We start from the raw sequence: 27,573 nt of genomic DNA, 5'->3' as shown, positions 1-27,573 counted from the left end.
CAAAAAAAATTTCAATTTTCAAACGCCGATTACGGCCAAACTAAAAGAGCTAGGAGAAAACGCTTTTTTAGATCGGAAAGAGCACTTCAAAATCTATAAGATAGAATAGGATTCATTTGATTTTGAGACACTTTAAAAATTGACCGATTTTAAGGGGGGGGGTGTTAACTTTTTTTTAATTTTTTTTATTTTCTCACATACGGCTAAACTATTCTAAAAAGTGGAACTGTTTTGATCTAAACCTATGCAAAATGATCTGGGGAATCGATTGGCATCGAGAAAATTGCCAAATTTCCAATAGTTTTTTAGTTATGAATTTTTTTAAATTTTACCAATTTTTGCATTTAGCAGCAATTTGCTCGAAAACTATTAGTCGGAGAACGATAATCTTTTTTGAAAAAAATAGATAATTTAAAGAGCTTTCCAACGATAATACACTTCATGCGGTTATCTCTAATAGTTCCGGAGCTATTGCTCGAGAAATGTTCCGGGTACCCAAAACCGACAAAAACTGCGACGAAAATTGAAAAAATCAAACATTAAAAAATCGAACATTTGAACTTTTTGGGAACTTTTAACAACTTTAGTGGGTTGTTAAGACATGTAGAAGTCCATAAAAATTTGCTGGAGTTAGTTTAAAAAAAATTTCTTTTCACCTCTTTGAAGGTAAGTGTATTTATTACTCAGGAAATTTGAGCAAAAAAATTGAAAATTTTAAATCTCGTGAAAAGTTGGTATAATACAGAAAATGAACCGCTGAATTCAATCGAACAAACCGCATTGCTCTACGACTTTTAGTTTTTGAGTTATAAATTTTTTTAATGAATAAAATTTTTCACTATGACAAATGGCTACCCTAAATTTAGGCAAAAAATTTTAAATTTTTAATTCTTGTGAAAAATTGATATAATATGTAAAATGAGCCGTAGAATTCAATGGAACAAACCGCAATGCTCTACGACTTTTAGTTTTTTTTTATGAATTTTTTTATTGAAAAACTTTGATTGCCTCTGTAGCCGGAACCGTTGCCCGGAGCGGCTCCGGGTTTAGACGAAAAAATAGATAAAATTAAGCGCTATCAGCTGGTTTTTTGTTCGTTGCTCTAAGTCTTATAGTTTCCGAGAAAAACGCAAAAAAAGGTTTCCATTTTCACTTTTTTTCAATTTTCAATCGCCAATTACGGCGAAACTATTAAAGATATCGAGAAACGGAAAAATGGAGGATAACCGGAATAAAAAACTCTACAAAATGGCATAGGACTCAAGGCGATATCTCGCAAAAAAAATTTCAATTTTCAAACGCCGATTACGGCCAAACTAAAAGAGCTAGGAGAAAACGCTTTTTTAGATCGGAAAGAGCACTTCAAAATCTATAAGATAGAATAGGATTCATTTGATTTTGAGACACTTTAAAAATTGACCGATTTTAAGGGGGGGGTGTTAACTTTTTTTTAATTTTTTTTATTTTCTCATATACGGCTAAACTATTCTAAAAAGTGGAACTGTTTTGATCTAAACCTATGCAAAATGATCCGGGGAATCGATTGGCATCGAGAAAATTGCCAAATTTCCAATAGTTTTTTAGTTATGAATTTTTTTAAATTTTACCAATTTTTGCATTTAGCAGCAATTTGCTCGAAAACTATTAGTCGGAGAACGATAATCTTTTTTGAAAAAAATAGATAATTTAAAGAGCTTTCCAACGATAATACACTTCATGCGGTTATCTCTAATAGTTCCGGAGCTATTGCTCGAGAAATGTTCCGGGTACCCAAAACCGACAAAAACTGCGACGAAAATTGAAAAAATCAAACATTAAAAAATCGAACATTTGAACTTTTTGGGAACTTTTAACAACTTTAGTGGGTTGTTAAGACATGTAGAAGTCCATAAAAATTTGCTGGAATTAGTTTAAAAAAAATTTCTTTTCACCTCTTTGAAGGTAAGTGTATTTATTACTCAGGAAATTTGAGCAAAAAAATTGAAAATTTTAAATCTCGTGAAAAGTTGGTATAATACAGAAAATGAACCGCTGAATTCAATCGAACAAACCGCATTGCTCTACGACTTTTAGTTTTTGAGTTATAAATTTTTTTAATGAATAAAATTTTTCACTATGACAAATGGCTACCCTAAATTTAGGCAAAAAATTTTAAATTTTTAATTCTTGTGAAAAATTGATATAATATGTAAAATGAGCCGTAGAATTCAATGGAACAAACCGCAATGCCCTACGACTTTTAGTTTTTTTTTTATGAATTTTTTTAGTGCAAAACTTTGATCGCCTCTGTAGCCGGAACCGTTGCCCGGAGCGGCTCCGGGTTTAGACGGAAAAATAGATAAAATTAAGCGCTATCAGATGGTTTTTTGTTCGTTGCTCTAAGTCTTATAGTTTCCGAGAAAAACGCAAAAAAAGTTTCCATTTTCACTTTTTTTCAATTTTCAATCGCCAATTACGGCGAAACTATTAAAGATATCGAGAAACGGAAAAATGGAGGACAACCGGAATAAAAAACTCTACAAAATGGCATAGGACTCAAGGCGATATCTCGCAAAAAAAATTTCAATTTTCAAACGCCGATTACGGCCAAACTAAAAGAGCTAGGAGAAAACGCTTTTTTAGATCGGAAAGAGCACTTCAAAATCTATAAGATAGAATAGGATTCATTTGATTTTGAGACACTTTAAAAATTGACCGATTTTAAGGGGGGGGTGTTAACTTTTTTTTAATTTTTTTTATTTTCTCATATACGGCTAAACTATTCTAAAAAGTGGAACTGTTTTGATCTAAACCTATGCAAAATGATCCGGGGAATCGATTGGCATCGAGAAAATTGCCAAATTTCCAATAGTTTTTTAGTTATGAATTTTTTTAAATTTTACCAATTTTTGCATTTAGCAGCAATTTGCTCGAAAACTATTAGTCGGAGAACGATAATCTTTTTTGAAAAAAATAGATAATTTAAAGAGCTTTCCAACGATAGTACACTTCATGGGGTTATCTCTAATAGTTCCGGAGCTATTGCTCGAGAAATGTTCCGGGTACCCAAAACCGACAAAAACTGCGACGAAAATTGAAAAAATCAAACATTAAAAAATCGAACATTTGAACTTTTTGGGAACTTTTAACAACTTTAGTGGGTTGTTAAGACATGTAGAAGTCCATAAAAATTTGCTGGAGTTAGTTTAAAAAAATTTCTTTTCACCTCTTTGAAGGTAAGTGTATTTATTACTCAGGAAATTTGAGCAAAAAAATTGAAAATTTTAAATCTCGTGAAAAGTTGGTATAATACAGAAAATGAACCGCTGAATTCAATCGAACAAACCGCATTGCTCTACGACTTTTAGTTTTTGAGTTATAAATTTTTTTAATGAATAAAATTTTTCACAATGACAAATGGCTACCCTAAATTTAGGCAAAAAATTTTAAATTTTTAATTCTTGTGAAAAATTGATATAATATGTAAAATGAGCCGTAGAATTCAATGGAACAAACCGCAATGCCCTACGACTTTTAGTTTTTTTTTTATGAATTTTTTTAGTGCAAAACTTTGATCGCCTCTGTAGCCGGAACCGTTGCCCGGAGCGGCTCCGGGTTTAGACGAAAAAATAGATAAAATTAAGCGCTATCAGATGGTTTTTTGTTCGTTGCTCTAAGTCTTATAGTTTCCGAGAAAAACGCAAAAAAAGTTTCCATTTTCACTTTTTTTCAATTTTCAATCGCCAATTACGGCGAAACTATTAAAGATATCGAGAAACGGAAAAATGGAGGACAACCGGAATAAAAAACTCTACAAAATGGCATAGGACTCAAGGCGATATCTCGCAAAAAAAATTTCAATTTTCAAACGCCGATTACGGCCAAACTAAAAGAGCTAGGAGAAAACGCTTTTTTAGATCGGAAAGAGCACTTCAAAATCTATAAGATAGAATAGGATTCATTTGATTTTGAGACACTTTAAAAATTGACCGATTTTAAGGGGGGGGGTGTTAACTTTTTTTTAATTTTTTTTATTTTCTCATTTACGGCTAAACTATTCTAAAAAGTGGAACTGATCTAAACCTATGCAAAATGATCCGGGGAATCGATTGGCATCGAGAAAATTGCCAAATTTCCAATAGTTTTTTAGTTATGAATTTTTTTAAATTTTACCAATTTTTGCATTTAGCAGCAATTTGCTCGAAAACTATTAGTCGGAGAACGATAATCGTTTTTGAAAAAAATAGATAATTTAAAGAGCTTTCCAACGATAATACACTTCATGGGGTTATCTCTAATAGTTCCGGAGCTATTGCTCGAGAAATGTTCCGGGTACCCAAAACCGACAAAAACTGCGACGAAAATTGAAAAAATCAAACATTAAAAAATCGAACATTTGATCTTTTTAGGAACTTTTAACAACTTTAGTGGGTTGTTAAGACATGTAGAAGTCCATAAAAATTTGCTGGAGTTAGTTTAAAAAAAATTTCTTTTCACCTCTTTGAAGGTAAGTGTATTTATTACTCAGGAAATTTGAGCAAAAAAATTGAAAATTTTAAATCTCGTGAAAAGTTGGTATAATACAGAAAATGAACCGCTGAATTCAATCGAACAAACCGCATTGCTCTACGACTTTTAGTTTTTGAGTTATAAATTTTTTTAATGAATAAAATTTTTCACTATGACAAATGGCTACCCTAAATTTAGGCAAAAAATTTTAAATTTTTAATTCTTGTGAAAAATTGATATAATATGTAAAATGAGCCGTAGAATTCAATGGAACAAACCGCAATGCTCTACGACTTTTAGTTTTTTTTTATGAATTTTTTTATTGAAAAACTTTGATTGCCTCTGTAGCCGGAACCGTTGCCCGGAGCGGCTCCGGGTTTAGACGAAAAAATAGATAAAATTAAGCGCTATCAGCTGGTTTTTTGTTCGTTGCTCTAAGTCTTATAGGTTCCGAGAAAAACGCAAAAAAAGGTTTCCATTTTCACTTTTTTTCAATTTTCAATCGCCAATTACGGCGAAACTATTAAAGATATCGAGAAACGGAAAAATGGAGGACAACCGGAATAAAAAACTCTACAAAATGGCATAGGACTCAAGGCGATATCTCGCAAAAAAAAATTCAATTTTCAAACGCCGATTACGGCCAAACTAAAAGAGCTAGGAGAAAACGCTTTTTTAGATCGGAAAGAGCACTTCAAAATCTATAAGATAGAATAGGATTCATTTGATTTTGAGACACTTTAAAAATTGACCGATTTTAAGGGGGGGGTGTTAACTTTTTTTTAATTTTTTTTATTTTCTCATATACGGCTAAACTATTCTAAAAAGTGGAACTGTTTTGATCTAAACCTATGCAAAATGATCCGGGGAATCGATTGGCATCGAGAAAATTGCCAAATTTCCAATAGTTTTTTAGTTATAAATTTTTTTAAATTTTACCAATTTTTGCATTTAGCAGCAATTTGCTCGAAAACTATTAGTCGGAGAACGATAATCTTTTTTGAAAAAAATAGATAATTTAAAGAGCTTTCCAACGATAATACACTTCATGCGGTTATCTCTAATAGTTCCGGAGCTATTGCTCGAGAAATGTTCCGGGTACCCAAAACCGACAAAAACTGCGACGAAAATTGAAAAAATCAAACATTAAAAAATCGAACATTTGAACTTTTTGGGAACTTTTAACAACTTTAGTGGGTTGTTAAGACATGTAGAAGTCCATAAAAATTTGCTGGAATTAGTTTAAAAAAAATTTCTTTTCACCTCTTTGAAGGTAAGTGTATTTATTACTCAGGAAATTTGAGCAAAAAAATTGAAAATTTTAAATCTCGTGAAAAGTTGGTATAATACAGAAAATGAACCGCTGAATTCAATCGAACAAACCGCATTGCTCTACGACTTTTAGTTTTTGAGTTATAAATTTTTTTAATGAATAAAATTTTTCACTATGACAAATGGCTACCCTAAATTTAGGCAAAAAATTTTAAATTTTTAATTCTTGTGAAAAATTGAAATAATATGTAAAATGAGCCGTAGAATTCAATGGAACAAACCGCAATGCTCTACGACTTTTAGTTTTTTTTTATGAATTTTTTTAGTGCAAAACTTTGATCGCCTCTGTAGCCGGAACCGTTGCCCGGAGCGGCTCCGGGTTTAGACGAAAAAATAGATAAAATTAAGCGCTATCAGCTGGTTTTTTGTTCGTTGCTCTAAGTCTTATAGTTTCCGAGAAAAACGCAAAAAAAGGTTTCCATTTTCACTTTTTTTCAATTTTCAATCGCCAATTACGGCGAAACTATTAAAGATATCGAGAAACGGAAAAATGGAGGATAACCGGAATAAAAAACTCTACAAAATGGCATAGGACTCAAGGCGATATCTCGCAAAAAAAATTTCAATTTTCAAACGCCGATTACGGCCAAACTAAAAGAGCTAGGAGAAAACGCTTTTTTAGATCGGAAAGAGCACTTCAAAATCTATAAGATAGAATAGGATTCATTTGATTTTGAGACACTTTAAAAATTGACCGATTTTAAGGGGGGGGTGTTAACTTTTTTTTAATTTTTTTTATTTTCTCATATACGGCTAAACTATTCTAAAAAGTGGAACTGTTTTGATCTAAACCTATGCAAAATGATCCGGGGAATCGATTGGCATCGAGAAAATTGCCAAATTTCCAATAGTTTTTTAGTTATGAATTTTTTTAAATTTTACCAATTTTTGCATTTAGCAGCAATTTGCTCGAAAACTATTAGTCGGAGAACGATAATCTTTTTTGAAAAAAATAGATAATTGAAAGAGCTTTCCAACGATAATACACTTCATGGGGTTATCTCTAATAGTTCCGGAGCTATTGCTCGAGAAATGTTCCGGGTACCCAAAACCGACAAAAACTGCGACGAAAATTGAAAAAATCAAACATTAAAAAATCGAACATTTGAACTTTTTGGGAACTTTTAACAACTTTAGTGGGTTGTTAAGACATGTAGAAGTCCATAAAAATTTGCTGGAGTTAGTTTAAAAAAATTTCTTTTCACCTCTTTGAAGGTAAGTGTATTTATTACTCAGGAAATTTGAGCAAAAAAATTGAAAATTTTAAATCTCGTGAAAAGTTGGTATAATACAGAAAATGAACCGCTGAATTCAATCGAACAAACCGCATTGCTCTACGACTTTTAGTTTTTGAGTTATAAATTTTTTTAATGAATAAAATTTTTCACAATGACAAATGGCTACCCTAAATTTAGGCAAAAAATTTTAAATTTTTAATTCTTGTGAAAAATTGATATAATATGTAAAATGAGCCGTAGAATTCAATGGAACAAACCGCAATGCCCTACGACTTTTAGTTTTTTTTTTATGAATTTTTTTAGTGCAAAACTTTGATCGCCTCTGTAGCCGGAACCGTTGCCCGGAGCGGCTCCGGGTTTAGACGGAAAAATAGATAAAATTAAGCGCTATCAGATGGTTTTTTGTTCGTTGCTCTAAGTCTTATAGTTTCCGAGAAAAACGCAAAAAAAGTTTCCATTTTCACTTTTTTTCAATTTTCAATCGCCAATTACGGCGAAACTATTAAAGATATCGAGAAACGGAAAAATGGAGGACAACCGGAATAAAAAACTCTACAAAATGGCATAGGACTCAAGGCGATATCTCGCAAAAAAAATTTCAATTTTCAAACGCCGATTACGGCCAAACTAAAAGAGCTAGGAGAAAACGCTTTTTTAGATCGGAAAGAGCACTTCAAAATCTATAAGATAGAATAGGATTCATTTGATTTTGAGACACTTTAAAAATTGACCGATTTTAAGGGGGGGGTGTTAACTTTTTTTTAATTTTTTTTATTTTCTCATATACGGCTAAACTATTCTAAAAAGTGGAACTGTTTTGATCTAAACCTATGCAAAATGATCCGGGGAATCGATTGGCATCGAGAAAATTGCCAAATTTCCAATAGTTTTTTAGTTATGAATTTTTTTAAATTTTACCAATTTTTGCATTTAGCAGCAATTTGCTCGAAAACTATTAGTCGGAGAACGATAATCTTTTTTGAAAAAAATAGATAATTTAAAGAGCTTTCCAACGATAGTACACTTCATGGGGTTATCTCTAATAGTTCCGGAGCTATTGCTCGAGAAATGTTCCGGGTACCCAAAACCGACAAAAACTGCGACGAAAATTGAAAAAATCAAACATTAAAAAATCGAACATTTGAACTTTTTGGGAACTTTTAACAACTTTAGTGGGTTGTTAAGACATGTAGAAGTCCATAAAAATTTGCTGGAGTTAGTTTAAAAAAATTTCTTTTCACCTCTTTGAAGGTAAGTGTATTTATTACTCAGGAAATTTGAGCAAAAAAATTGAAAATTTTAAATCTCGTGAAAAGTTGGTATAATACAGAAAATGAACCGCTGAATTCAATCGAACAAACCGCATTGCTCTACGACTTTTAGTTTTTGAGTTATAAATTTTTTTAATGAATAAAATTTTTCACAATGACAAATGGCTACCCTAAATTTAGGCAAAAAATTTTAAATTTTTAATTCTTGTGAAAAATTGATATAATATGTAAAATGAGCCGTAGAATTCAATGGAACAAACCGCAATGCCCTACGACTTTTAGTTTTTTTTTTATGAATTTTTTTAGTGCAAAACTTTGATCGCCTCTGTAGCCGGAACCGTTGCCCGGAGCGGCTCCGGGTTTAGACGAAAAAATAGATAAAATTAAGCGCTATCAGATGGTTTTTTGTTCGTTGCTCTAAGTCTTATAGTTTCCGAGAAAAACGCAAAAAAAGTTTCCATTTTCACTTTTTTTCAATTTTCAATCGCCAATTACGGCGAAACTATTAAAGATATCGAGAAACGGAAAAATGGAGGACAACCGGAATAAAAAACTCTACAAAATGGCATAGGACTCAAGGCGATATCTCGCAAAAAAAATTTCAATTTTCAAACGCCGATTACGGCCAAACTAAAAGAGCTAGGAGAAAACGCTTTTTTAGATCGGAAAGAGCACTTCAAAATCTATAAGATAGAATAGGATTCATTTGATTTTGAGACACTTTAAAAATTGACCGATTTTAAGGGGGGAGTGTTAACTTTTTTTTAATTTTTTTTATTTTCTCATTTACGGCTAAACTATTCTAAAAAGTGGAACTGTTTTGATCTAAACCTATGCAAAATGATCCGGGGAATCGATTGGCATCGAGAAAATTGCCAAATTTCTAATAGTTTTTTAGTTATGAATTTTTTTAAATTTTACCAATTTTTGCATTTAGCAGCAATTTGCTCGAAAACTATTAGTCGGAGAACGATAATCTTTTTTGAAAAAAATAGATAATTTAAAGAGCTTTCCAACGATAGTACACTTCATGGGGTTATCTCTAATAGTTCCGGAGCTATTGCTCGAGAAATGTTCCGGGTACCCAAAACCGACAAAAACTGCGACGAAAATTGAAAAAATCAAACATTAAAAAATCGAACATTTGAACTTTTTGGGAACTTTTAACAACTTTAGTGGGTTGTTAAGACATGTAGAAGTCCATAAAAATTTGCTGGAGTTAGTTTAAAAAAAATTTCTTTTCACCTCTTTGAAGGTAAGTGTATTTATTACTCAGGAAATTTGAGCAAAAAAATTGAAAATTTTAAATCTCGTGAAAAGTTGGTATAATACAGAAAATGAACCGCTGAATTCAATCGAACAAACCGCATTGCTCTACGACTTTTAGTTTTTGAGTTATAAATTTTTTTAATGAATAAAATTTTTCACCATGACAAATGGCTACCCTAAATTTAGGCAAAAAATTTTAAATTTTTAATTCTTGTGAAAAATTGATATAATATGTAAAATGAGCCGTAGAATTCAATGGAACAAACCGCAATGCTCTACGACTTTTAGTTTTTTTTTTATGAATTTTTTTAGTGCAAAACTTTGATCGCCTCTGTAGCCGGAACCGTTGCCCGGAGCGGCTCCGGGTTTAGACGAAAAAATAGATAAAATTAAGCGCTATCAGCTGGTTTTTTGTTCGTTGCTCTAAGTCTTATAGTTTCCGAGAAAAACGCAAAAAAAGGTTTCCATTTTCACTTTTTTTCAATTTTCAATCGCCAATTACGGCGAAACTATTAAAGATATCGAGAAACGGAAAAATGGAGGACAACCGGAATAAAAAACTCTACAAAATGGCATAGGACTCAAGGCGATATCTCGCAAAAAAAATTTCAATTTTCAAACGCCGATTACGGCCAAACTAAAGGAGCTAGGAGAAAACGCTTTTTTAGATCGGAAAGAGCACTTCAAAATCTATAAGATAGAATAGGATTCATTTGATTTTGAGACACTTTAAAAATTGACCGATTTTAAGGGGGGGGTGTTAACTTTTTTTTAATTTTTTTTATTTTCTCATATACGGCTAAACTATTCTAAAAAGTGGAACTGTTTTGATCTAAGCCTATGCAAAATGATCCGGGGAATCGATTGGCATCCAGAAAATTGCCAAATTTCCAATAGTTTTTTAGTTATGAATTTTTTTAAATTTTACCAATTTTTGCATTTAGCAGCACTTTGCTCGAAAACTATTAGTCGGAGAACGATAATCTTTTTTGAAAAAAATAGATAATTTCAAGAGCTTTCCAACGATAATACACTTCATGGGGTTATCTCTAATAGTTCCGGAGCTATTGCTCGAGAAATGTTCCGGGTACCCAAAACCGACAAAAACTGCGACGAAAATTGAAAAAATCAAACATTAAAAAATCGAACATTTGAACTTTTTGGGAACTTTTAACAACTTTAGTGGGTTGTTAAGACATGTAGAAGTCCATAAAAATTTGCTGGAGTTAGTTTAAAAAAAATTTCTTTTCACCTCTTTGAAGGTAAGTGGATTTATTACTCAGGAAATTTGAGCAAAAAAATTGAAAATTTTAAATCTCGTGAAAAGTTGGTATAATACAGAAAATGAACCGCTGAATTCAATCGAACAAACCGCATTGCTCTACGACTTTTAGTTTTTGAGTTATAAATTTTTTTAATGAATAAAATTTTTCACCATGACAAATGGCTACCCTAAATTTAGGCAAAAAATTTTAAATTTTTAATTCTTGTGAAAAATTGATATAATATGTAAAATGAGCCGTAGAATTCAATGGAACAAACCGCAATGCTCTACGACTTTTAGTTTTTTTTTTATGAATTTTTTTAGTGCAAAACTTTGATCGCCTCTGTAGCCGGAACCGTTGCCCGGAGCGGCTCCGGGTTTAGACGAAAAAATAGATAAAATTAAGCGCTATCAGCTGGTTTTTTGTTCGTTGCTCTAAGTCTTATAGTTTCCGAGAAAAACGCAAAAAAAGGTTTCCATTTTCACTTTTTTTCAATTTTCAATCGCCAATTACGGCGAAACTATTAAAGATATCGAGAAACGGAAAAATGGAGGACAACCGGAATAAAAAACTCTACAAAATGGCATAGGACTCAAGGCGATATCTCGCAAAAAAAATTTCAATTTTCAAACGCCGATTACGGCCAAACTAAAGGAGCTAGGAGAAAACGCTTTTTTAGATCGGAAAGAGCACTTCAAAATCTATAAGATAGAATAGGATTCATTTGATTTTGAGACACTTTAAAAATTGACCGATTTTAAGGGGGGAGTGTTAACTTTTTTTTAATTTTTTTTATTTTCTCATTTACGGCTAAACTATTCTAAAAAGTGGAACTGTTTTGATCTAAGCCTATGCAAAATGATCCGGGGAATCGATTGGCATCGAGAAAATTGCCAAATTTCCAATAGTTTTTTAGTTATGAATTTTTTTAAATTTTACCAATTTTTGCATTTAGCAGCACTTTGCTCGAAAACTATTAGTCGAAGAACGATAATCTTTTTTGAAAAAAATAGATAATTTAAAGAGCTTTCCAACGATAATACACTTCATGGGGTTATCTCTAATAGTTCCGGAGCTATTGCTCGAGAAATGTTCCGGGTACCCAAAACCGACAAAAACTGCGACGAAAATTGAAAAAATCAAACATTAAAAAATCGAACATTTGAACTTTTTGGGAACTTTTAACAACTTTAGTGGGTTGTTAAGACATGTAGAAGTCCATAAAAATTTGCTGGAGTTAGTTTAAAAAAATTTCTTTTCACCTCTTTGAAGGTAAGTGTATTTATTACTCAGGAAATTTGAGCAAAAAAATTGAAAATTTTAAATCTCGTGAAAAGTTGATATAATACAGAAAATGAACCGCTGAATTCAATCGAACAAACCGCATTGCTCTACGACTTTTAGTTTTTGAGTTATAAATTTTTTTAATGAATAAAATTTTTCACTATGACAAATATGGCTACCCTAAATTTAGGCAAAAAATTTTAAATTTTTAATTCTTGTGAAAAATTGATATAATATGTAAAATGAGCCGTAGAATTCAATGGAACAAACCGCAATGCTCTACGACTTTTAGTTTTTTTTTTATGAATTTTTTTAGTGCAAAACTTTGATCGCCTCTGTAGCCGGAACCGTTGCCCGGAGCGGCTCCGGGTTTAGACGAAAAAATAGATAAAATTAAGCGCTATCAGCTGGTTTTTTGTTCGTTGCTCTAAGTCTTATAGTTTCCGAGAAAAACGCAAAAAAAGGTTTCCATTTTCACTTTTTTTCAATTTTCAAACGCCGATTACGGCCAAACTAAAAGAGCTAGGAGAAAACGCTTTTTTAGATCGGAAAGAGCACTTCAAAATCTATAAGATAGAATAGGATTCATTTGATTTTGAGACACTTTAAAAATTGACCGATTTTAAGGGGGGGGTGTTAACTTTTTTTTAATTTTTTTTATTTTCTCATATACGGCTAAACTATTCAAAAAAGTGGAACTGTTTTGATCTAAACCTATGCAAAATGATCCGGGGAATCGATTGGCATCGAGAAAATTGCCAAATTTCCAATAGTTTTTTAGTTATGAATTTTTTTAAATTTTACCAATTTTTGCATTTAGCAGCAATTTGCTCGAAAACTATTAGTCGGAGAACGATAATCTTTTTTGAAAAAAATAGATAATTTAAAGAGCTTTCCAACGATAATACACTTCATGCGGTTATCTCTAATAGTTCCGGAGCTATTGCTCGAGAAATGTTCCGGGTACCCAAAACCGACAAAAACTGCGACGAAAATTGAAAAAATCAAACATTAAAAAATCGAACATTTGATCTTTTTAGGAACTTTTAACAACTTTAGTGGGTTGTTAAGACATGTAGAAGTCCATAAAAATTTGCTGGAGTTAGTTTAAAAAAAATTTCTTTTCACCTCTTTGAAGGTAAGTGTATTTATTACTCAGGAAATTTGAGCAAAAAAATTGAAAATTTTAAATCTCGTGAAAAGTTGGTATAATACAGAAAATGAACCGCTGAATTCAATCGAACAAACCGCATTGCTCTACGACTTTTAGTTTTTGAGTTATAAATTTTTTTAATGAATAAAATTTTTCACTATGACAAATGGCTACCCTAAATTTAGGCAAAAAATTTTAAATTTTTAATTCTTGTGAAAAATTGATATAATATCTAAAATGTGCCGTAGAATTCAATGGAACAAACCGCAATGCTCTACGACTTTTAGTTTTTTTTTTATGAATTTTTTTAGTGCAAAACTTTGATCGCCTCTGTAGCCGGAACCGTTGCCCGGAGCGGCTCCGGGTTTAGACGAAAAAATAGATAAAATTAAGCGCTATCAGCTGGTTTTTTGTTCGTTGCTCTAAGTCTTATAGGTTCCGAGAAAAACGCAAAAAAAGGTTTCCATTTTCACTTTTTTTCAATTTTCAATCGCCAATTACGGCGAAACTATTAAAGATATCGAGAAACGGAAAAATGGAGGACAACCGGAATAAAAAACTCTACAAAATGGCATAGGACTCAAGGCGATATCTCGCAAAAAAAATTTCAATTTTCAAACGCCGATTACGGCCAAACTAAAAGAGCTAGGAGAAGACGCTTTTTTAGATCGGAAAGAGCACTTCAAAATCTATAAGATAGAATAGGATTCATTTGATTTTGAGACACTTTAAAAATTGACCGATTTTAAGGGGGGGGGTGTTAACTTTTTTTTAATTTTTTTTATTTTCTCATTTACGGCTAAACTATTCTAAAAAGTGGAACTGATCTAAACCTATGCAAAATGATCCGGGGAATCGATTGGCATCGAGAAAATTGCCAAATTTCCAATAGTTTTTTAGTTATGAATTTTTTTAAATTTTACCAATTTTTGCATTTAGCAGCAATTTGCTCGAAAACTATTAGTCGGAGGACGATAATCTTTTTTGAAAAAAATAGATAATTTAAAGAGCTTTCCAACGATAATACACTTCATGCGGTTATCTCTAATAGTTCCGGAGCTATTGCTCGAGAAATGTTCCGGGTACCCAAAACCGACAAAAACTGCGACGAAAATTGAAAAAATCAAACATTAAAAAATCGAACATTTGATCTTTTTAGGAACTTTTAACAACTTTAGTGGGTTGTTAAGACATGTAGAAGTCCATAAAAATTTGCTGGAGTTAGTTTAAAAAAAATTTCTTTTCACCTCTTTGAAGGTAAGTGTATTTATTACTCAGGAAATTTGAGCAAAAAAATTGAAAATTTTAAATCTCGTGAAAAGTTGGTATAATACAGAAAATGAACCGCTGAATTCAATCGAACAAACCGCATTGCTCTACGACTTTTAGTTTTTGAGTTATAAATTTTTTTAATGAATAAAATTTTTCACTATGACAAATGGCTACCCTAAATTTAGGCAAAAAATTTTAAATTTTTAATTCTTGTGAAAAATTGATATAATATGTAAAATGAGCCGTAGAATTCAATGGAACAAACCGCAATGCTCTACGACTTTTAGTTTTTTTTTTATGAATTTTTTTAGTGCAAAACTTTGATCGCCTCTGTAGCCGGAACCGTTGCCCGGAGCGGCTCCGGGTTTAGACGAAAAAATAGATAAAATTAAGCGCTATCAGCTGGTTTTTTGTTCGTTGCTCTAAGTCTTATAGGTTCCGAGAAAAACGCAAAAAAAGGTTTCCATTTTCACTTTTTTTCAATTTTCAATCGCCAATTACGGCGAAACTATTAAAGATATCGAGAAACGGAAAAATGGAGGACAACCGGAATAAAAAACTCTACAAAATGGCATAGGACTCAAGGCGATATCTCGCAAAAAAAAATTCAATTTTCAAACGCCGATTACGGCCAAACTAAAAGAGCTAGGAGAAAACGCTTTTTTAGATCGGAAAGAGCACTTCAAAATCTATAAGATAGAATAGGATTCATTTGATTTTGAGACACTTTAAAAATTGACCGATTTTAAGGGGGGGGGTGTTAACTTTTTTTTAATTTTTTTTATTTTCTCATATACGGCTAAACTATTCTAAAAAGTGGAACTGTTTTGATCTAAACCTATGCAAAATGATCCGGGGAATCGATTGGCATCGAGAAAATTGCCAAATTTCCAATAGTTTTTTAGTTATGAATTTTTTTAAATTTTACCAATTTTTGCATTTAGCAGCAATTTGCTCGAAAACTATTAGTCGGAGAACGATAACCTTTTTTGAAAAAAATAGATAATTTAAAGAGCTTTCCAACGATAATACACTTCATGCGGTTATCTCTAATAGTTCCGGAGCTATTGCTCGAGAAATGTTCCGGGTACCCAAAACCGACAAAAACTGCGACGAAAATTGAAAAAATCAAACATTAAAAAATCGAACATTTGAACTTTTTGGGAACTTTTAACAACTTTAGTGGGTTGTTAAGACATGTAGAAGTCCATAAAAATTTGCTGGAGTTAGTTTAAAAAAAATTTCTTTTCACCTCTTTGAAGGTAAGTGTATTTATTACTCAGGAAATTTGAGCAAAAAAATTGAAAATTTTAAATCTCGTGAAAAGTTGGTATAATACAGAAAATGAACCGCTGAATTCAATCGAACAAACCGCATTGCTCTACGACTTTTAGTTTTTGAGTTATAAATTTTTTTAATGAATAAAATTTTTCACTATGACAAATGGCTACCCTAAATTTAGGCAAAAAATTTTAAATTTTTAATTCTTGTGAAAAATTGATATAATATGTAAAATGAGCCGTAGAATTCAATGGAACAAACCGCAATGCTCTACGACTTTTAGTTTTTTTTTTATGAATTTTTTTAGTGCAAAACTTTGATCGCCTCTGTAGCCGGAACCGTTGCCCGGAGCGGCTCCGGGTTTAGACGAAAAAATAGATAAAATTAAGCGCTATCAGCTGGTTTTTTGTTCGTTGCTCTAAGTCTTATAGGTTCCGAGAAAAACGCAAAAAAAGGTTTCCATTTTCACTTTTTTTCAATTTTCAATCGCCAATTACGGCGAAACTATTAAAGATATCGAGAAACGGAAAAATGGAGGACAACCGGAATAAAAAACTCTACAAAATGGCATAGGACTCAAGGCGATATCTCGCAAAAAAAAATTCAATTTTCAAACGCCGATTACGGCCAAACTAAAAGAGCTAGGAGAAAACGCTTTTTTAGATCGGAAAGAGCACTTCAAAATCTATAAGATAGAATAGGATTCATTTGATTTTGAGACACTTTAAAAATTGACCGATTTTAAGGGGGGGGTGTTAACTTTTTTTTAATTTTTTTTATTTTCTCATATACGGCTAAACTATTCTAAAAAGTGGAACTGTTTTGATCTAAACCTATGCAAAATGATCCGGGGAATCGATTGGCATCGAGAAAATTGCCAAATTTCCAATAGTTTTTTAGTTATGAATTTTTTTAAATTTTACCAATTTTTGCATTTAGCAGCAATTTGCTCGAAAACTATTAGTCGGAGGACGATAGTCTTTTTTGAAAAAAATAGATAATTTAAAGAGCTTTCCAACGATAATACACTTCATGCGGTTATCTCTAATAGTTCCGGAGCTATTGCTCGAGAAATGTTCCGGGTACCCAAAACCGACAAAAACTGCGACGAAAATTGAAAAAATCAAACATTAAAAAATCGAACATTTGAACTTTTTGGGAACTTTTAACAACTTTAGTGGGTTGTTAAGACATGTAGAAGTCCATAAAAATTTGCTGGAGTTAGTTTAAAAAAAATTTCTTTTCACCTCTTTGAAGGTAAGTGTATTTATTACTCAGGAAATTTGAGCAAAAAAATTGAAAATTTTAAATCTCGTGAAAAGTTGGTATAATACAGAAAATGAACCGCTGAATTCAATCGAACAAACCGCATTGCTCTACGACTTTTAGTTTTTGAGTTATAAATTTTTTTAATGAATAAAATTTTTCACTATGACAAATGGCTACCTAAATTTAGGCAAAAAATTTTAAATTTTTAATTCTTGTGAAAAATTGATATAATATGTAAAATGAGCCGTAGAATTCAATGGAACAAACCGCAATGCTCTACGACTTTTAGTTTTTTTTTTATGAATTTTTTTAGTGCAAAACTTTGATCGCCTCTGTAGCCGGAACCGTTGCCCGGAGCGGCTCCGGGTTTAGACGAAAAAATAGATAAAATTAAGCGCTATCAGCTGGTTTTTTGTTCGTTGCTCTAAGTCTTATAGGTTCTGAGAAAAACGCAAAAAAAGGTTTCCATTTTCACTTTTTTTCAATTTTCAATCGCCAATTACGGCGAAACTATTAAAGATATCGAGAAACGGAAAAATGGAGGACAACCGGAATAAAAAACTCTACAAAATGGCATAGGACTCAAGGCGATATCTCGCAAAAAAAAATTCAATTTTCAAACGCCGATTACGGCCAAACTAAAAGAGCTAGGAGAAAACGCTTTTTTAGATCGGAAAGAGCACTTCAAAATCTATAAGATAGAATAGGATTCATTTGATTTTGAGACACTTTAAAAATTGACCGATTTTAAGGGGGGGGTGTTAACTTTTTTTTAATTTTTTTTATTTTCTCATATACGGCTAAACTATTCTAAAAAGTGGAACTGTTTTGATCTAAACCTATGCAAAATGATCCGGGGAATCGATTGGCATCGAGAAAATTGCCAAATTTCCAATAGTTTTTTAGTTATGAATTTTTTTAAATTTTACCAATTTTTGCATTTAGCAGCAATTTGCTCGAAAACTATTAGTCGGAGAACGATAATCTTTTTTGAAAAAAATACATAATTTAAAGAGCTTTCCAACGATAATACACTTCATGGGGTTATCTCTAATAGTTCCGGAGCTATTGCTCGAGAAATGTTCCGGGTACCCAAAACCGACAAAAACTGCGACGAAAATTGAAAAAATCAAACATTAAAAAATCGAACATTTGAACTTTTTGGGAACTTTTAACAACTTTAGTGGGTTGTTAAGACATGTAGAAGTCCATAAAAATTTGCTGGAGTTAGTTTAAAAAAAATTTCTTTTCACCTCTTTGAAGGTAAGTGTATTTATTACTCAGGAAATTTGAGCAAAAAAATTGAAAATTTTAAATCTCGTGAAAAGTTGGTATAATACAGAAAATGAACCGCTGAATTCAATCGAACAAACCGCATTGCTCTACGACTTTTAGTTTTTGAGTTATAAATTTTTTTAATGAATAAAATTTTTCACTATGACAAATGGCTACCCTAAATTTAGGCAAAAAATTTTAAATTTTTAATTCTTGTGAAAAATTGATATAATATGTAAAATGAGCCGTAGAATTCAATGGAACAAACCGCAATGCTCTACGACTTTTAGTTTTTTTTTTATGAATTTTTTTAGTGCAAAACTTTGATCGCCTCTGTAGCCGGAACCGTTGCCCGTAGCGGCTCCGGGTTTAGACGAAAAAATAGATAAAATTAAGCGCTATCAGATGGTTTTTTGTTCGTTGCTCTAAGTCTTATAGTTTCCGAGAAAAACGCAAAAAAGGGTTTCCATTTTCACTTTTTTTCAATTTTCAATCGCCAATTACGGCGAAACTATTAAAGATATCGAGAAACGGAAAAATGGAGGATAACCGGAATAAAAAACTCTACAAAATGGCATAGGACTCAAGGCGATATCTCGCAAAAAAAATTTCAATTTTCAAACGCCGATTACGGCCAAACTAAAAGAGCTAGGAGAAGACGCTTTTTTAGATCGGAAAGAGCACTTCAAAATCTATAAGATAGAATAGGATTCATTTGATTTTGAGACACTTTAAAAATTGACCGATTTTAAGGGGGGGGTGTTAACTTTTTTTTATTTTTTTTATTTTCTTATTTACGGCTAAACTATTCTAAAAAGTGGAACTGTTTCGATCTAAACCTATGCAAAATGATCCGGGGAATCGATTGGCATCGAGAAAATTGCCAAATTTCCAATAGTTTTTTAGTTATGAATTTTTTTAAATTTTACCAATTTTTGCATTTAGCAGCAATTTGCTCGAAAACTATTAGTCGGAGGACGATAATCTTTTTTGAAAAAAATAGATAATGTAAAGAGCTTTCCAACGATAATACACTTCATGGGGTTATCTCTAATAGTTCCGGAGCTATTGCTCGAGAAATGTTCCGGGTACCCAAAACCGACAAAAACTGCGACGAAAATTGAAAAAATCAAACATTAAAAAATCGAACATTTGAACTCTTTGGGAACTTTTAACAACTTTAGTGGGTTGTTAAGACATGTAGAAGTCCATAAAAATTTGCTGGAGTTAGTTTAAAAAAAATTTCTTTTCACCTCTTTGAAGGTAAGTGTATTTATTACTCAGGAAATTTGAGCAAAAAAATTGAAAATTTTAAATCTCGTGAAAAGTTGGTATAATACTGAAATGAATACGACTTTTAGTTTTTGAGTTATGAATTTTTTTGTTGAATAAAATTTTCTACTACAGATATTGCCTACCTCAATTTTTAGCAAACAATTTTAAAAGTTTAAGTCTCGTTAAAGATTGGTTTAATACAGAAAATGAGCCGCTGAATTCAATGGGACAAACCGCATTGTTCTACGGCTTTTAGTTTTTATGTTATGAATTTTTTGAAAAATAACTTGGTGCATCCACCATTTTTTAAATTAAAATAAAATAAATTACGGCAATATTATTCGAAAAAGTGAAACTATTTTGCCCTTACCCATGCAAGATGATCCGGGGAATCGATTGGCATCGAGAAAACTGCCACATTCCCAATAGTTTTTTAATTATGAATTTTTTAAAATTGTACCTATTTTTGCTTTTATTTGCAATTTACTCGAAAACTATTAGTTGGAGGACAAAGGTCTTTTTTAAAAAAGATAGATAATTAAAAGAGCTTTCCAAAGATGATACACTTCATGGGGTTATCTCTAACAGTTCCGGAGTTATTGCTCGACAACTGTTCCGGGTACCTAGAATTGACCAAAATTGCGACAAAAATTGCAAAAATTAAAACTCTAAAAATAGAAGCAAATAATTTTTTTCTACTTTTAACAACTCGAGAGGGTTGTTAAGGCATATAAAAGTCCATAAAACTTTGCTAGAGTGAGTTTAAATATTTTTTTTCAATTTTATGAAGGTATTTGCCTTGAAATTTTAGGCAAAAAAAAAAGTGGAACTATTTTGATCCTGGTCTATGTAAAATGATCCGGGGAATTAATTAACGTCGAGAAAATCATCTATTTTTGCTATTATTTGCATATTTAGTCTTGAGACGGTTCACTAATCTTAGCAAAAAGTGGGTAGAAGCAGTCATCTCAAGGGGTGATCTTATTTCGGTGAAAAATGACAGTTTAATTATATCTCGTATCCGGTTCCGAGTTGGCGTTTCCTCAATTCCATCTGCCCGTGGCCTTACGCAGGCCATAAATGAATAAGTGGGCTCGAAGCGGTAATTTTTCTTTTCCTCTACATATAACATGGAAAACTACTGTTCCAGCTTGGTTTTCTTCCCTCGAGGGCAGTTACGAAGTACCGCGTCTCGCCATTAGCATCATTTCGACGAATTTTCCAGTCTTGTAAAAATGAAACATCACACACGAAAACAAAACGTTTTTCGCGTCGATACGCATATAATTCTCCAGCGTTCGACGAAGAGCTTGCATTGTTGGCACAACTGATAAATGTGTTTACTCTCAACCATGAGGTTCCCAGACTCGTAGGATTTCTACTTTACATTTATCATATCGAATTTAACACTACACTACAGAAATCGTGCTTGACAATAAAATACCAACATCGTGTTAGCAAACATGAAAGTAGGTGTGTGGGCGGTAAAAACTGAATTGTTTCAGACGTATCTATTTCAGGAACGAAATGCTAAACTTTTATGCAAATTCATTTAAAACTAAAACCTTGCACAAGCCATAATTCCGATTGTACTAACACTGAATTAAAAATTAAACTAGGTATTCGTCACAGCTTTTAAAATGTCACCGTTGGCAACCTGTATTCATTTGCAGGAGTTCCTAAATTAACCCACCATTCATGAAATAAACCAACTGTTCTCGATAATTCCTACACGGATTTTTTTTATTATCCCATCCACTAAACGCCACTCTTGAGTGTAAATTCCACACCTAGCAATATTCAACATCAAACGAGTTCCATCTGTGGGCGCTAATAAATTTAATTAAATAAAGTAATTAACATATAATATTTGCATAGCCTTGAGGCCGTTATTTCAACCGAAATTCGCAAAGTTTTCCCTTAAGTGCACATTCAGACGTTCGTGGAAACCCATGTTACGCGGCGAAATTCCATTTCTCCTCATTGCAATTCGGATTTCGTTTTTAATTTACATTTCACCGAAGTGGCTACAGATTTTCTGATTCCTAGGTGCGGTTTGAGTAAATAGCAACCAACGTTTATGAATTTTAACGTGCCAAAACCTCAACATTGTTCCATCTTGACTTGGCATTTAATTGCAAAGCGTTTAATTAAAACTAATTGGCGGAAAGCATCGATCGACGAATTTCTACAATTCGTTTAACATCGAAGATCATTGTCATTCGCAACCCTTGCGAATTTATCGGCGTTCATAAGTCAGTTCGAAATAAAACAAAAAGTTTATCGGTCCGTTTATTTATTAAAGAACAGAAATGAAAAATGCAAATGGGAGTCGCTATTACGTATGCAGGGTAATGTAGTGTGTACAGAAGAGAGCGTTATATGATATTTTACCAGCATCTTGGGAAATGTAATAAGTACTAACTTTGCACAAACAACTCCATGATATATCCGCCGCAGGCGCTGCGAACATCCGTCTTCCAGAATTATGTATACCTCCAAAAGCAGCCAAATTTATCCTAGAAATTATGAAGAACCTCCTAGTCCGCTGAGACACCACCCCGTGTGCATTTCCCAGATAGGGAGCTCGAGTTTGATACATCGATTTTATTTAATCGCAACTGCCACCCACCGAGAACTTACTCTTAGCTCCTCAATTAAGCTCTTTAATGCTAAAGGCACGTCATTCGCGGTGGACTGCACTCCGGATTGACCCAAATCGACGGTTAAGCGCTTTGATCCCGGAGACAATAAACAAATCAAAATAAGCGAGCAATTACTGTTACTTTTGCGACGAAAACTAGTGTTAAAAAATCGTAAAGCATACGATTTTACGTAACTTATAGACCTATATTTGACTATTTCTTTCGGTTTTTCCAGAAAGTACTTTCATTGTGAAACTGACCAAGAGTTCAAGAGGTCTTGGTCTGAGCGTGACTGGTGGTATTGACAGCGGCGGCTCGTGGCCTGGCCTAATACGAATCAAAAGACTGTTTCCACACCAGCCGGCGTCGGCTTGTGGGCTCTTAAACGTAGGGGATCTCATAATAGAAGCTAACGGAATTACGCTTACCGGCCTTACAAATTACGTAAGTGACTTAAGGAGAAAATAAAAATTTTTGGGCGGTGTGTTTAATTGAAGATGTAACTTCCAGGAGGCTTTAGAAGTATTAAGGACTGCACCCAACCAAGTCGACTTGAAGGTGTGCCGCCCTCCTCCAGACGTCTTAAGCTGTGTCAGCCCCATATCTGAAGTTCCTCCGCCGCCTCCGCGCCGCGAGCCGCCCACTAGTCTTAACTTGCACCCGTCGGAAGTCTACTGTACTCCCGAAGACGACTATTACCACGGTGTAAGTCACTCGAGTCAATTTCCCCGCTTGCAATAAACTTGGTTGTTGTAGGAGTTCGAAGTAACGCTGACCAAAATACAGGGATCTCTAGGATTTACGTTGCGGAAAGAGGACGATAGTGCGTTAGGACATTATGTGAGGGCTCTTGTCCGGGAGCCTGCACTCACGGATGGACGGATTCGCGCAGGGGACAAAATTATTGCCGTGAGTCGCCTTGTGCCCACTTTTTGCCCAAATCAATCGAGATTTTCAGGTAAATGAGGTTGAAATATCGCCGATGTCGCATGAACAGGCGGTGCAGTTTCTTCGACAGTGTGGGGACGTCGTCAAGTTGCGGCTGTATCGCGACTCCGCTCAGACGCCGGTGGCAGCGCTGTCGCCGACGGAAACCACGCCGCGAACTTCGTTCTCAAAGAAAACACATCTGAGGTACGCCCCACACAAAACTTATAGCACTTTTCTTTGGCAAAGAATGTATAATAATTATTTTTTTAATCATAATGGTCTTTCATTCTACGGAAATAAAAAAAATAAGACTTCTAACTATGTTATCTTTCGGTAAATATTTTTTGATTTTTATTTTACTTTTGCCTTTTCCAACTTTTAGCTTTAGGAGACCACTAAACCCTCGAATTAGTAAAAAATACAAAATTTGATCACAACTTTCCGCAAAATCGCAACAGCAAGTTTTTTTCAGTGTTAAAACGCAAGTACTTTACGAAATTTCATGATTAACAAAAGTAGACTAAACTAAAACTAAAATGTCGCCAAATTGGTGTTTATTTTTTGCCCTTTTCGAGCTTTGGAGCACTTTTTAAGTCCAAAGACTTAGCTTTGAATTTCAAGTGTCTACATTAATTTGCCTTTTTCGAGCGTCTAAACGTGTTCTTTGAGGAAAAATTCAAGTTCTTTGGAAGGTTTTACCAAAAATGCCTAGAAAAGCAACTAAATTGAGTCGAAACTGTGACGTTTTTTAGTTATAATATCGTTATAATTGCAAATACATTTCACGAATTGTCAAATGTAAACTGAAACAGGTGGAAAATGTTTCTTTTATGCCTATTTTCATATATTTCGAGTCTTTAAATAAGTTTTTTCTCTATAAAAACTCAGGCTTTGTACTGGATTTTACTGTCAGTTATATAGAAATGCAAGCATTTCGCGAAATTCCATAAGAGAATAAACTGAAAAATCGTCAAAATAGGTGGAAAATTGTGTATTATTTTACGTTTTTTGGGCTTTTAAGCACTTTTATGAGCTAAAGAATAATTTGCGATATAAGGTTATTGGAAGTTATATTGAATTGGAAGTGTCATTACGTTGCCTTTTACAACTGATTAAGCACGTTTTTAAGCTCAAAATTCAAATTCTTTGCGAATTTTTACTTAAAATGGTCCAAAAAAATCACTAAACTGTGTCTAAATTGCTTCATATTTTTGGAGCATTGTACGTTTTTTTCCGATTTTTATTCGGAAGTGTCAAACATTATCATTCTGAACTATATTTTCAGCCCCGTCTAGGCTTTTTCAACCCTTTTAATAGGTTTTTTTAGCTAAAGACTTAGGTTGTTTTCCCGATTTTACTAAAAATGCATCGCAAAACGATTAAATTTTGTTACAAACGTTTTAACACGTTTTTCATCCAGAATTGTAATATTTCGTAAAATGTCATTAAAAGTAAACTAAAATATCGCCAAAATAGATTCAAAACAGGGTGTTTTTTTTTCTTTTTTTATCTACTAAAACTTTTTTGAGCTAAAAACTCGACATGAAATTTGATAAAAAAAATAAATTAGGTAATATAGCTAATGATATTACTTTTGCTGTCTCCATGTAAGGTTGACTGTTTTGCATCCAGAAACACAGTTGTATTGTTTTCACGAATTTTGATACAAATATACTAAATAATCACCAAAGTAGAGCGAAAATATGATGTAATATGTAAATTTTTTAATTTTTTGAGCAATTATGCAATTTATGCAATTATTTTGCTAGAATGAGCGAAAAAATACTAAACTCGGTCAAATTATTTTTCTTGGCCGTTTGTACAATTTTTTTTTTGTAAAATGCCGTTAAAAATATGCCCAAAAATCGCTTAAAAATGGTCTTATTTTTGCTTTTTTCAAGTATTCCTTTGGGCTAATGGCTTCTTTTCTACTAAACTGGACAAAAAAAGCACTAAATTACTTCAAAAACATATTATTTTTTAACTTTTCGAGAGTTTTAGCAGCGTCCAGCCTGTTATTTCGTAAAGTTTCATCAAAATAAACTGAAAAGTTAATAGACAAGTACGGTTTTTTGACTGTTAACGCAAATTTTTGGGAACTTTTCTGAGAAAACTTAGTCAAAATAACATTATTTATACTTCCTTCGAGCGCTTTTCTGTCAGAAACGTAATTATTTTGAAAACTTTAGTCAAAAACATGCACAAAAATCACCAAATTAGTTACAAAACGGTCTTTATTACGTAATTTTTACCGCAACTTCTTTGTGTTGTAGACAAGAAGCTGTGGACATGCTGAACGACATAGCAGTCCGTAAGCTGATTCCCGCAAACCACGCAACTTACAAATGCTCGACGTCTCCGACGGCCTCACCTCGCCGCCTCCGTCGGCAAGCCTGCCCTTCGGACGCCTCCCAAATGACCGACACCTCGATAAAATACCTGATAAACGACGAACAATTCCACGAAGGCCTCCTCCAGAAGTGCCCCTACGACGACGACAGCTTGAACCTTTTCACCATAGACCCCGACGACGGCGACCGGCCGTCGCGCCCCAGCTCCCTCGACCTCTACAACCCCAACCAAACGCCCGTCGCGGCCCGAAAACCCCGATTCAACTTCTCCCTCGCCCACAACGCTTACGAACTGAACAATCTCGATGCAGACGTGCTAGATGCCCCGAATTTGACGTACAATTTGGGCAACGAAGACGTCAAAAGCACGGAAGTCGAATGCGGCGACAGCTTCCCGAAGGAACCAGCGAGTATGCCGCACATTCCGTGCGACAATCAGGGCTTTAGCTACAAAAACCCCGTCTATCAGTCCGCTCATCCGCCATGCGGGACGGAACTAGAGGAAAAGGCCGCTTCAGGCCAGAAAACTAGCAAAACGGACGACACCAACATGAAGAAGTGGAAAGGGATTGTTTTTGACGGGCATGACGAGAGAGAGGAGATCCCCTCGATGCCAATACGGGAAGAATATGAAGTAAGGGTTCGATATCCATTATCGCTGCGCTCACTCGGTTTGGCAAACATTATGCTCGTTAAACACAATCGGTCTTTTCATAAAGAATACACCACTAGTTTTTTTGTATTATTTATTTATTTATTATTATTACACAGTTCTTAAAACTTAGTTAATTTGCTCCTGTTTTTCAGATTCTCGCGATAGAGCTGAACAGGGGATGGAACAGCAGGTTGGGCTTCAGCTTGCAGGGGGCTGCCGGGGTGACGTACGTGAGTGCCGTGCATGCGGACAGTGTGGCAGCGAGAGACGGGAGGTTGAAGCCGGGCGATCGCGTGATTAAGGTGAGTTTTGTGTTTTTGTCGCTAATTGTTTAAAAATGTTTTCTTATCAGGTGAATGACGAGAGCGTAGAGCATTTGAGTACCACTGAAATTATAGACTTGCTTCGAATAGTGAGAGGTCCAGTTTGTATAGTTGTATCCAGAATTAAATCAAAAGAAGACTGCCCAAAAAGCAATGCTGAGAATTGAAACGTAGTACAAGTTATATTCTAAGAGCATCTATCAAATATAACACTAAATAGGAAAATTGATTAAATATATTGCATGTTGAAAAATGATTGAGCGATTTAGGCTATTTTAACAATTTTAAACTCCTTGTTTTAGTAAAGTAAGGAAAAGAATGTGATAGTTTAGTGACAATTTTATTACGGTTGTTTTTTAAATATTTCCCTACGTAAAATGTGATTTTTTAAATACGATATTTTTGTTAGTGGTTTTTTCTGTTTCCAAATGTGTAAAGTATAATGTTCTTGTATCTAGAATTTTAAGCTAGTCTTGTATTGTATATGGTACACCTTACAGACTTATTATATAAGTCTAGCTAGCATTACATGTAGTTAAAACGTATTAAAATTACTATTAGATGAATGTTCAACAAGTAGAATCAAAGTGTACAACAAATATTCCAATTTTAAAAAATGATATTAAAATTGTATTCTAAATTCTCGCCTAAATAGCAAATGTGTATTCTTTATTTTTTGTAAGATAATGGTGAATCAAACTATAAATCAATTAAATTTTAGCAATACTTGAAACTAAAAAATATATCTATAACATTTGTTATTCAAACCGTTTCCTTTTCTTGTGTTACACTTTTTAATAGAAATTTATAAACAACTCGTTCTTTTAATCAAACCAAAGAGGAATAAAATCGTTGAAATGACTTCATTGTGTTTTTTTGCCTTTTTTTATCCCGCAACCACCACAAGCTATAAGACAAATTTACAAATTAGAATTTGCTAAAAGCTAAAAGTACCATTTTTTCTGATGTATTGGCACCTAATTTAGGTATTTTTTCT

At 33.3% G+C, this 27,573-nt stretch overlaps 1 protein-coding gene across 3 annotated transcripts in view; it reads left to right on the top strand.

Annotated features, from left to right (window-relative positions):
• The window catches only part of LOC660401 (tyrosine-protein phosphatase non-receptor type 13), a 72,841-nt gene extending 45,403 nt beyond the window's left edge, over nt 1-27,438 (top strand). For all 3 annotated transcript variants that reach the window (XM_015985282.2, XM_015985283.2, XM_008203327.3), the window contains 7 exons: nt 22,553-22,761; nt 22,828-23,022; nt 23,074-23,226; nt 23,276-23,451; nt 25,521-26,232; nt 26,406-26,555; nt 26,606-27,438. In XM_015985282.2, coding sequence (XP_015840768.1) covers nt 22,553-22,761; nt 22,828-23,022; nt 23,074-23,226; nt 23,276-23,451; nt 25,521-26,232; nt 26,406-26,555; nt 26,606-26,743 — 1,733 coding nt within the window. In that variant the 3' untranslated portion in view covers nt 26,744-27,438. The remainder of the gene's footprint in view (nt 1-22,552; nt 22,762-22,827; nt 23,023-23,073; nt 23,227-23,275; nt 23,452-25,520; nt 26,233-26,405; nt 26,556-26,605) is intronic.
• Nucleotides 27,439-27,573: the final 135 nt, after the last annotated feature.

The sequence above is a fragment of the Tribolium castaneum genome, chromosome 4 (assembly GCF_031307605.1).
Source record: "Tribolium castaneum strain GA2 chromosome 4, icTriCast1.1, whole genome shotgun sequence".
Classification (NCBI taxonomy): domain Eukaryota; kingdom Metazoa; phylum Arthropoda; class Insecta; order Coleoptera; family Tenebrionidae; genus Tribolium; species Tribolium castaneum.
This window is presented reverse-complemented; position numbering and strand designations above follow the sequence as displayed.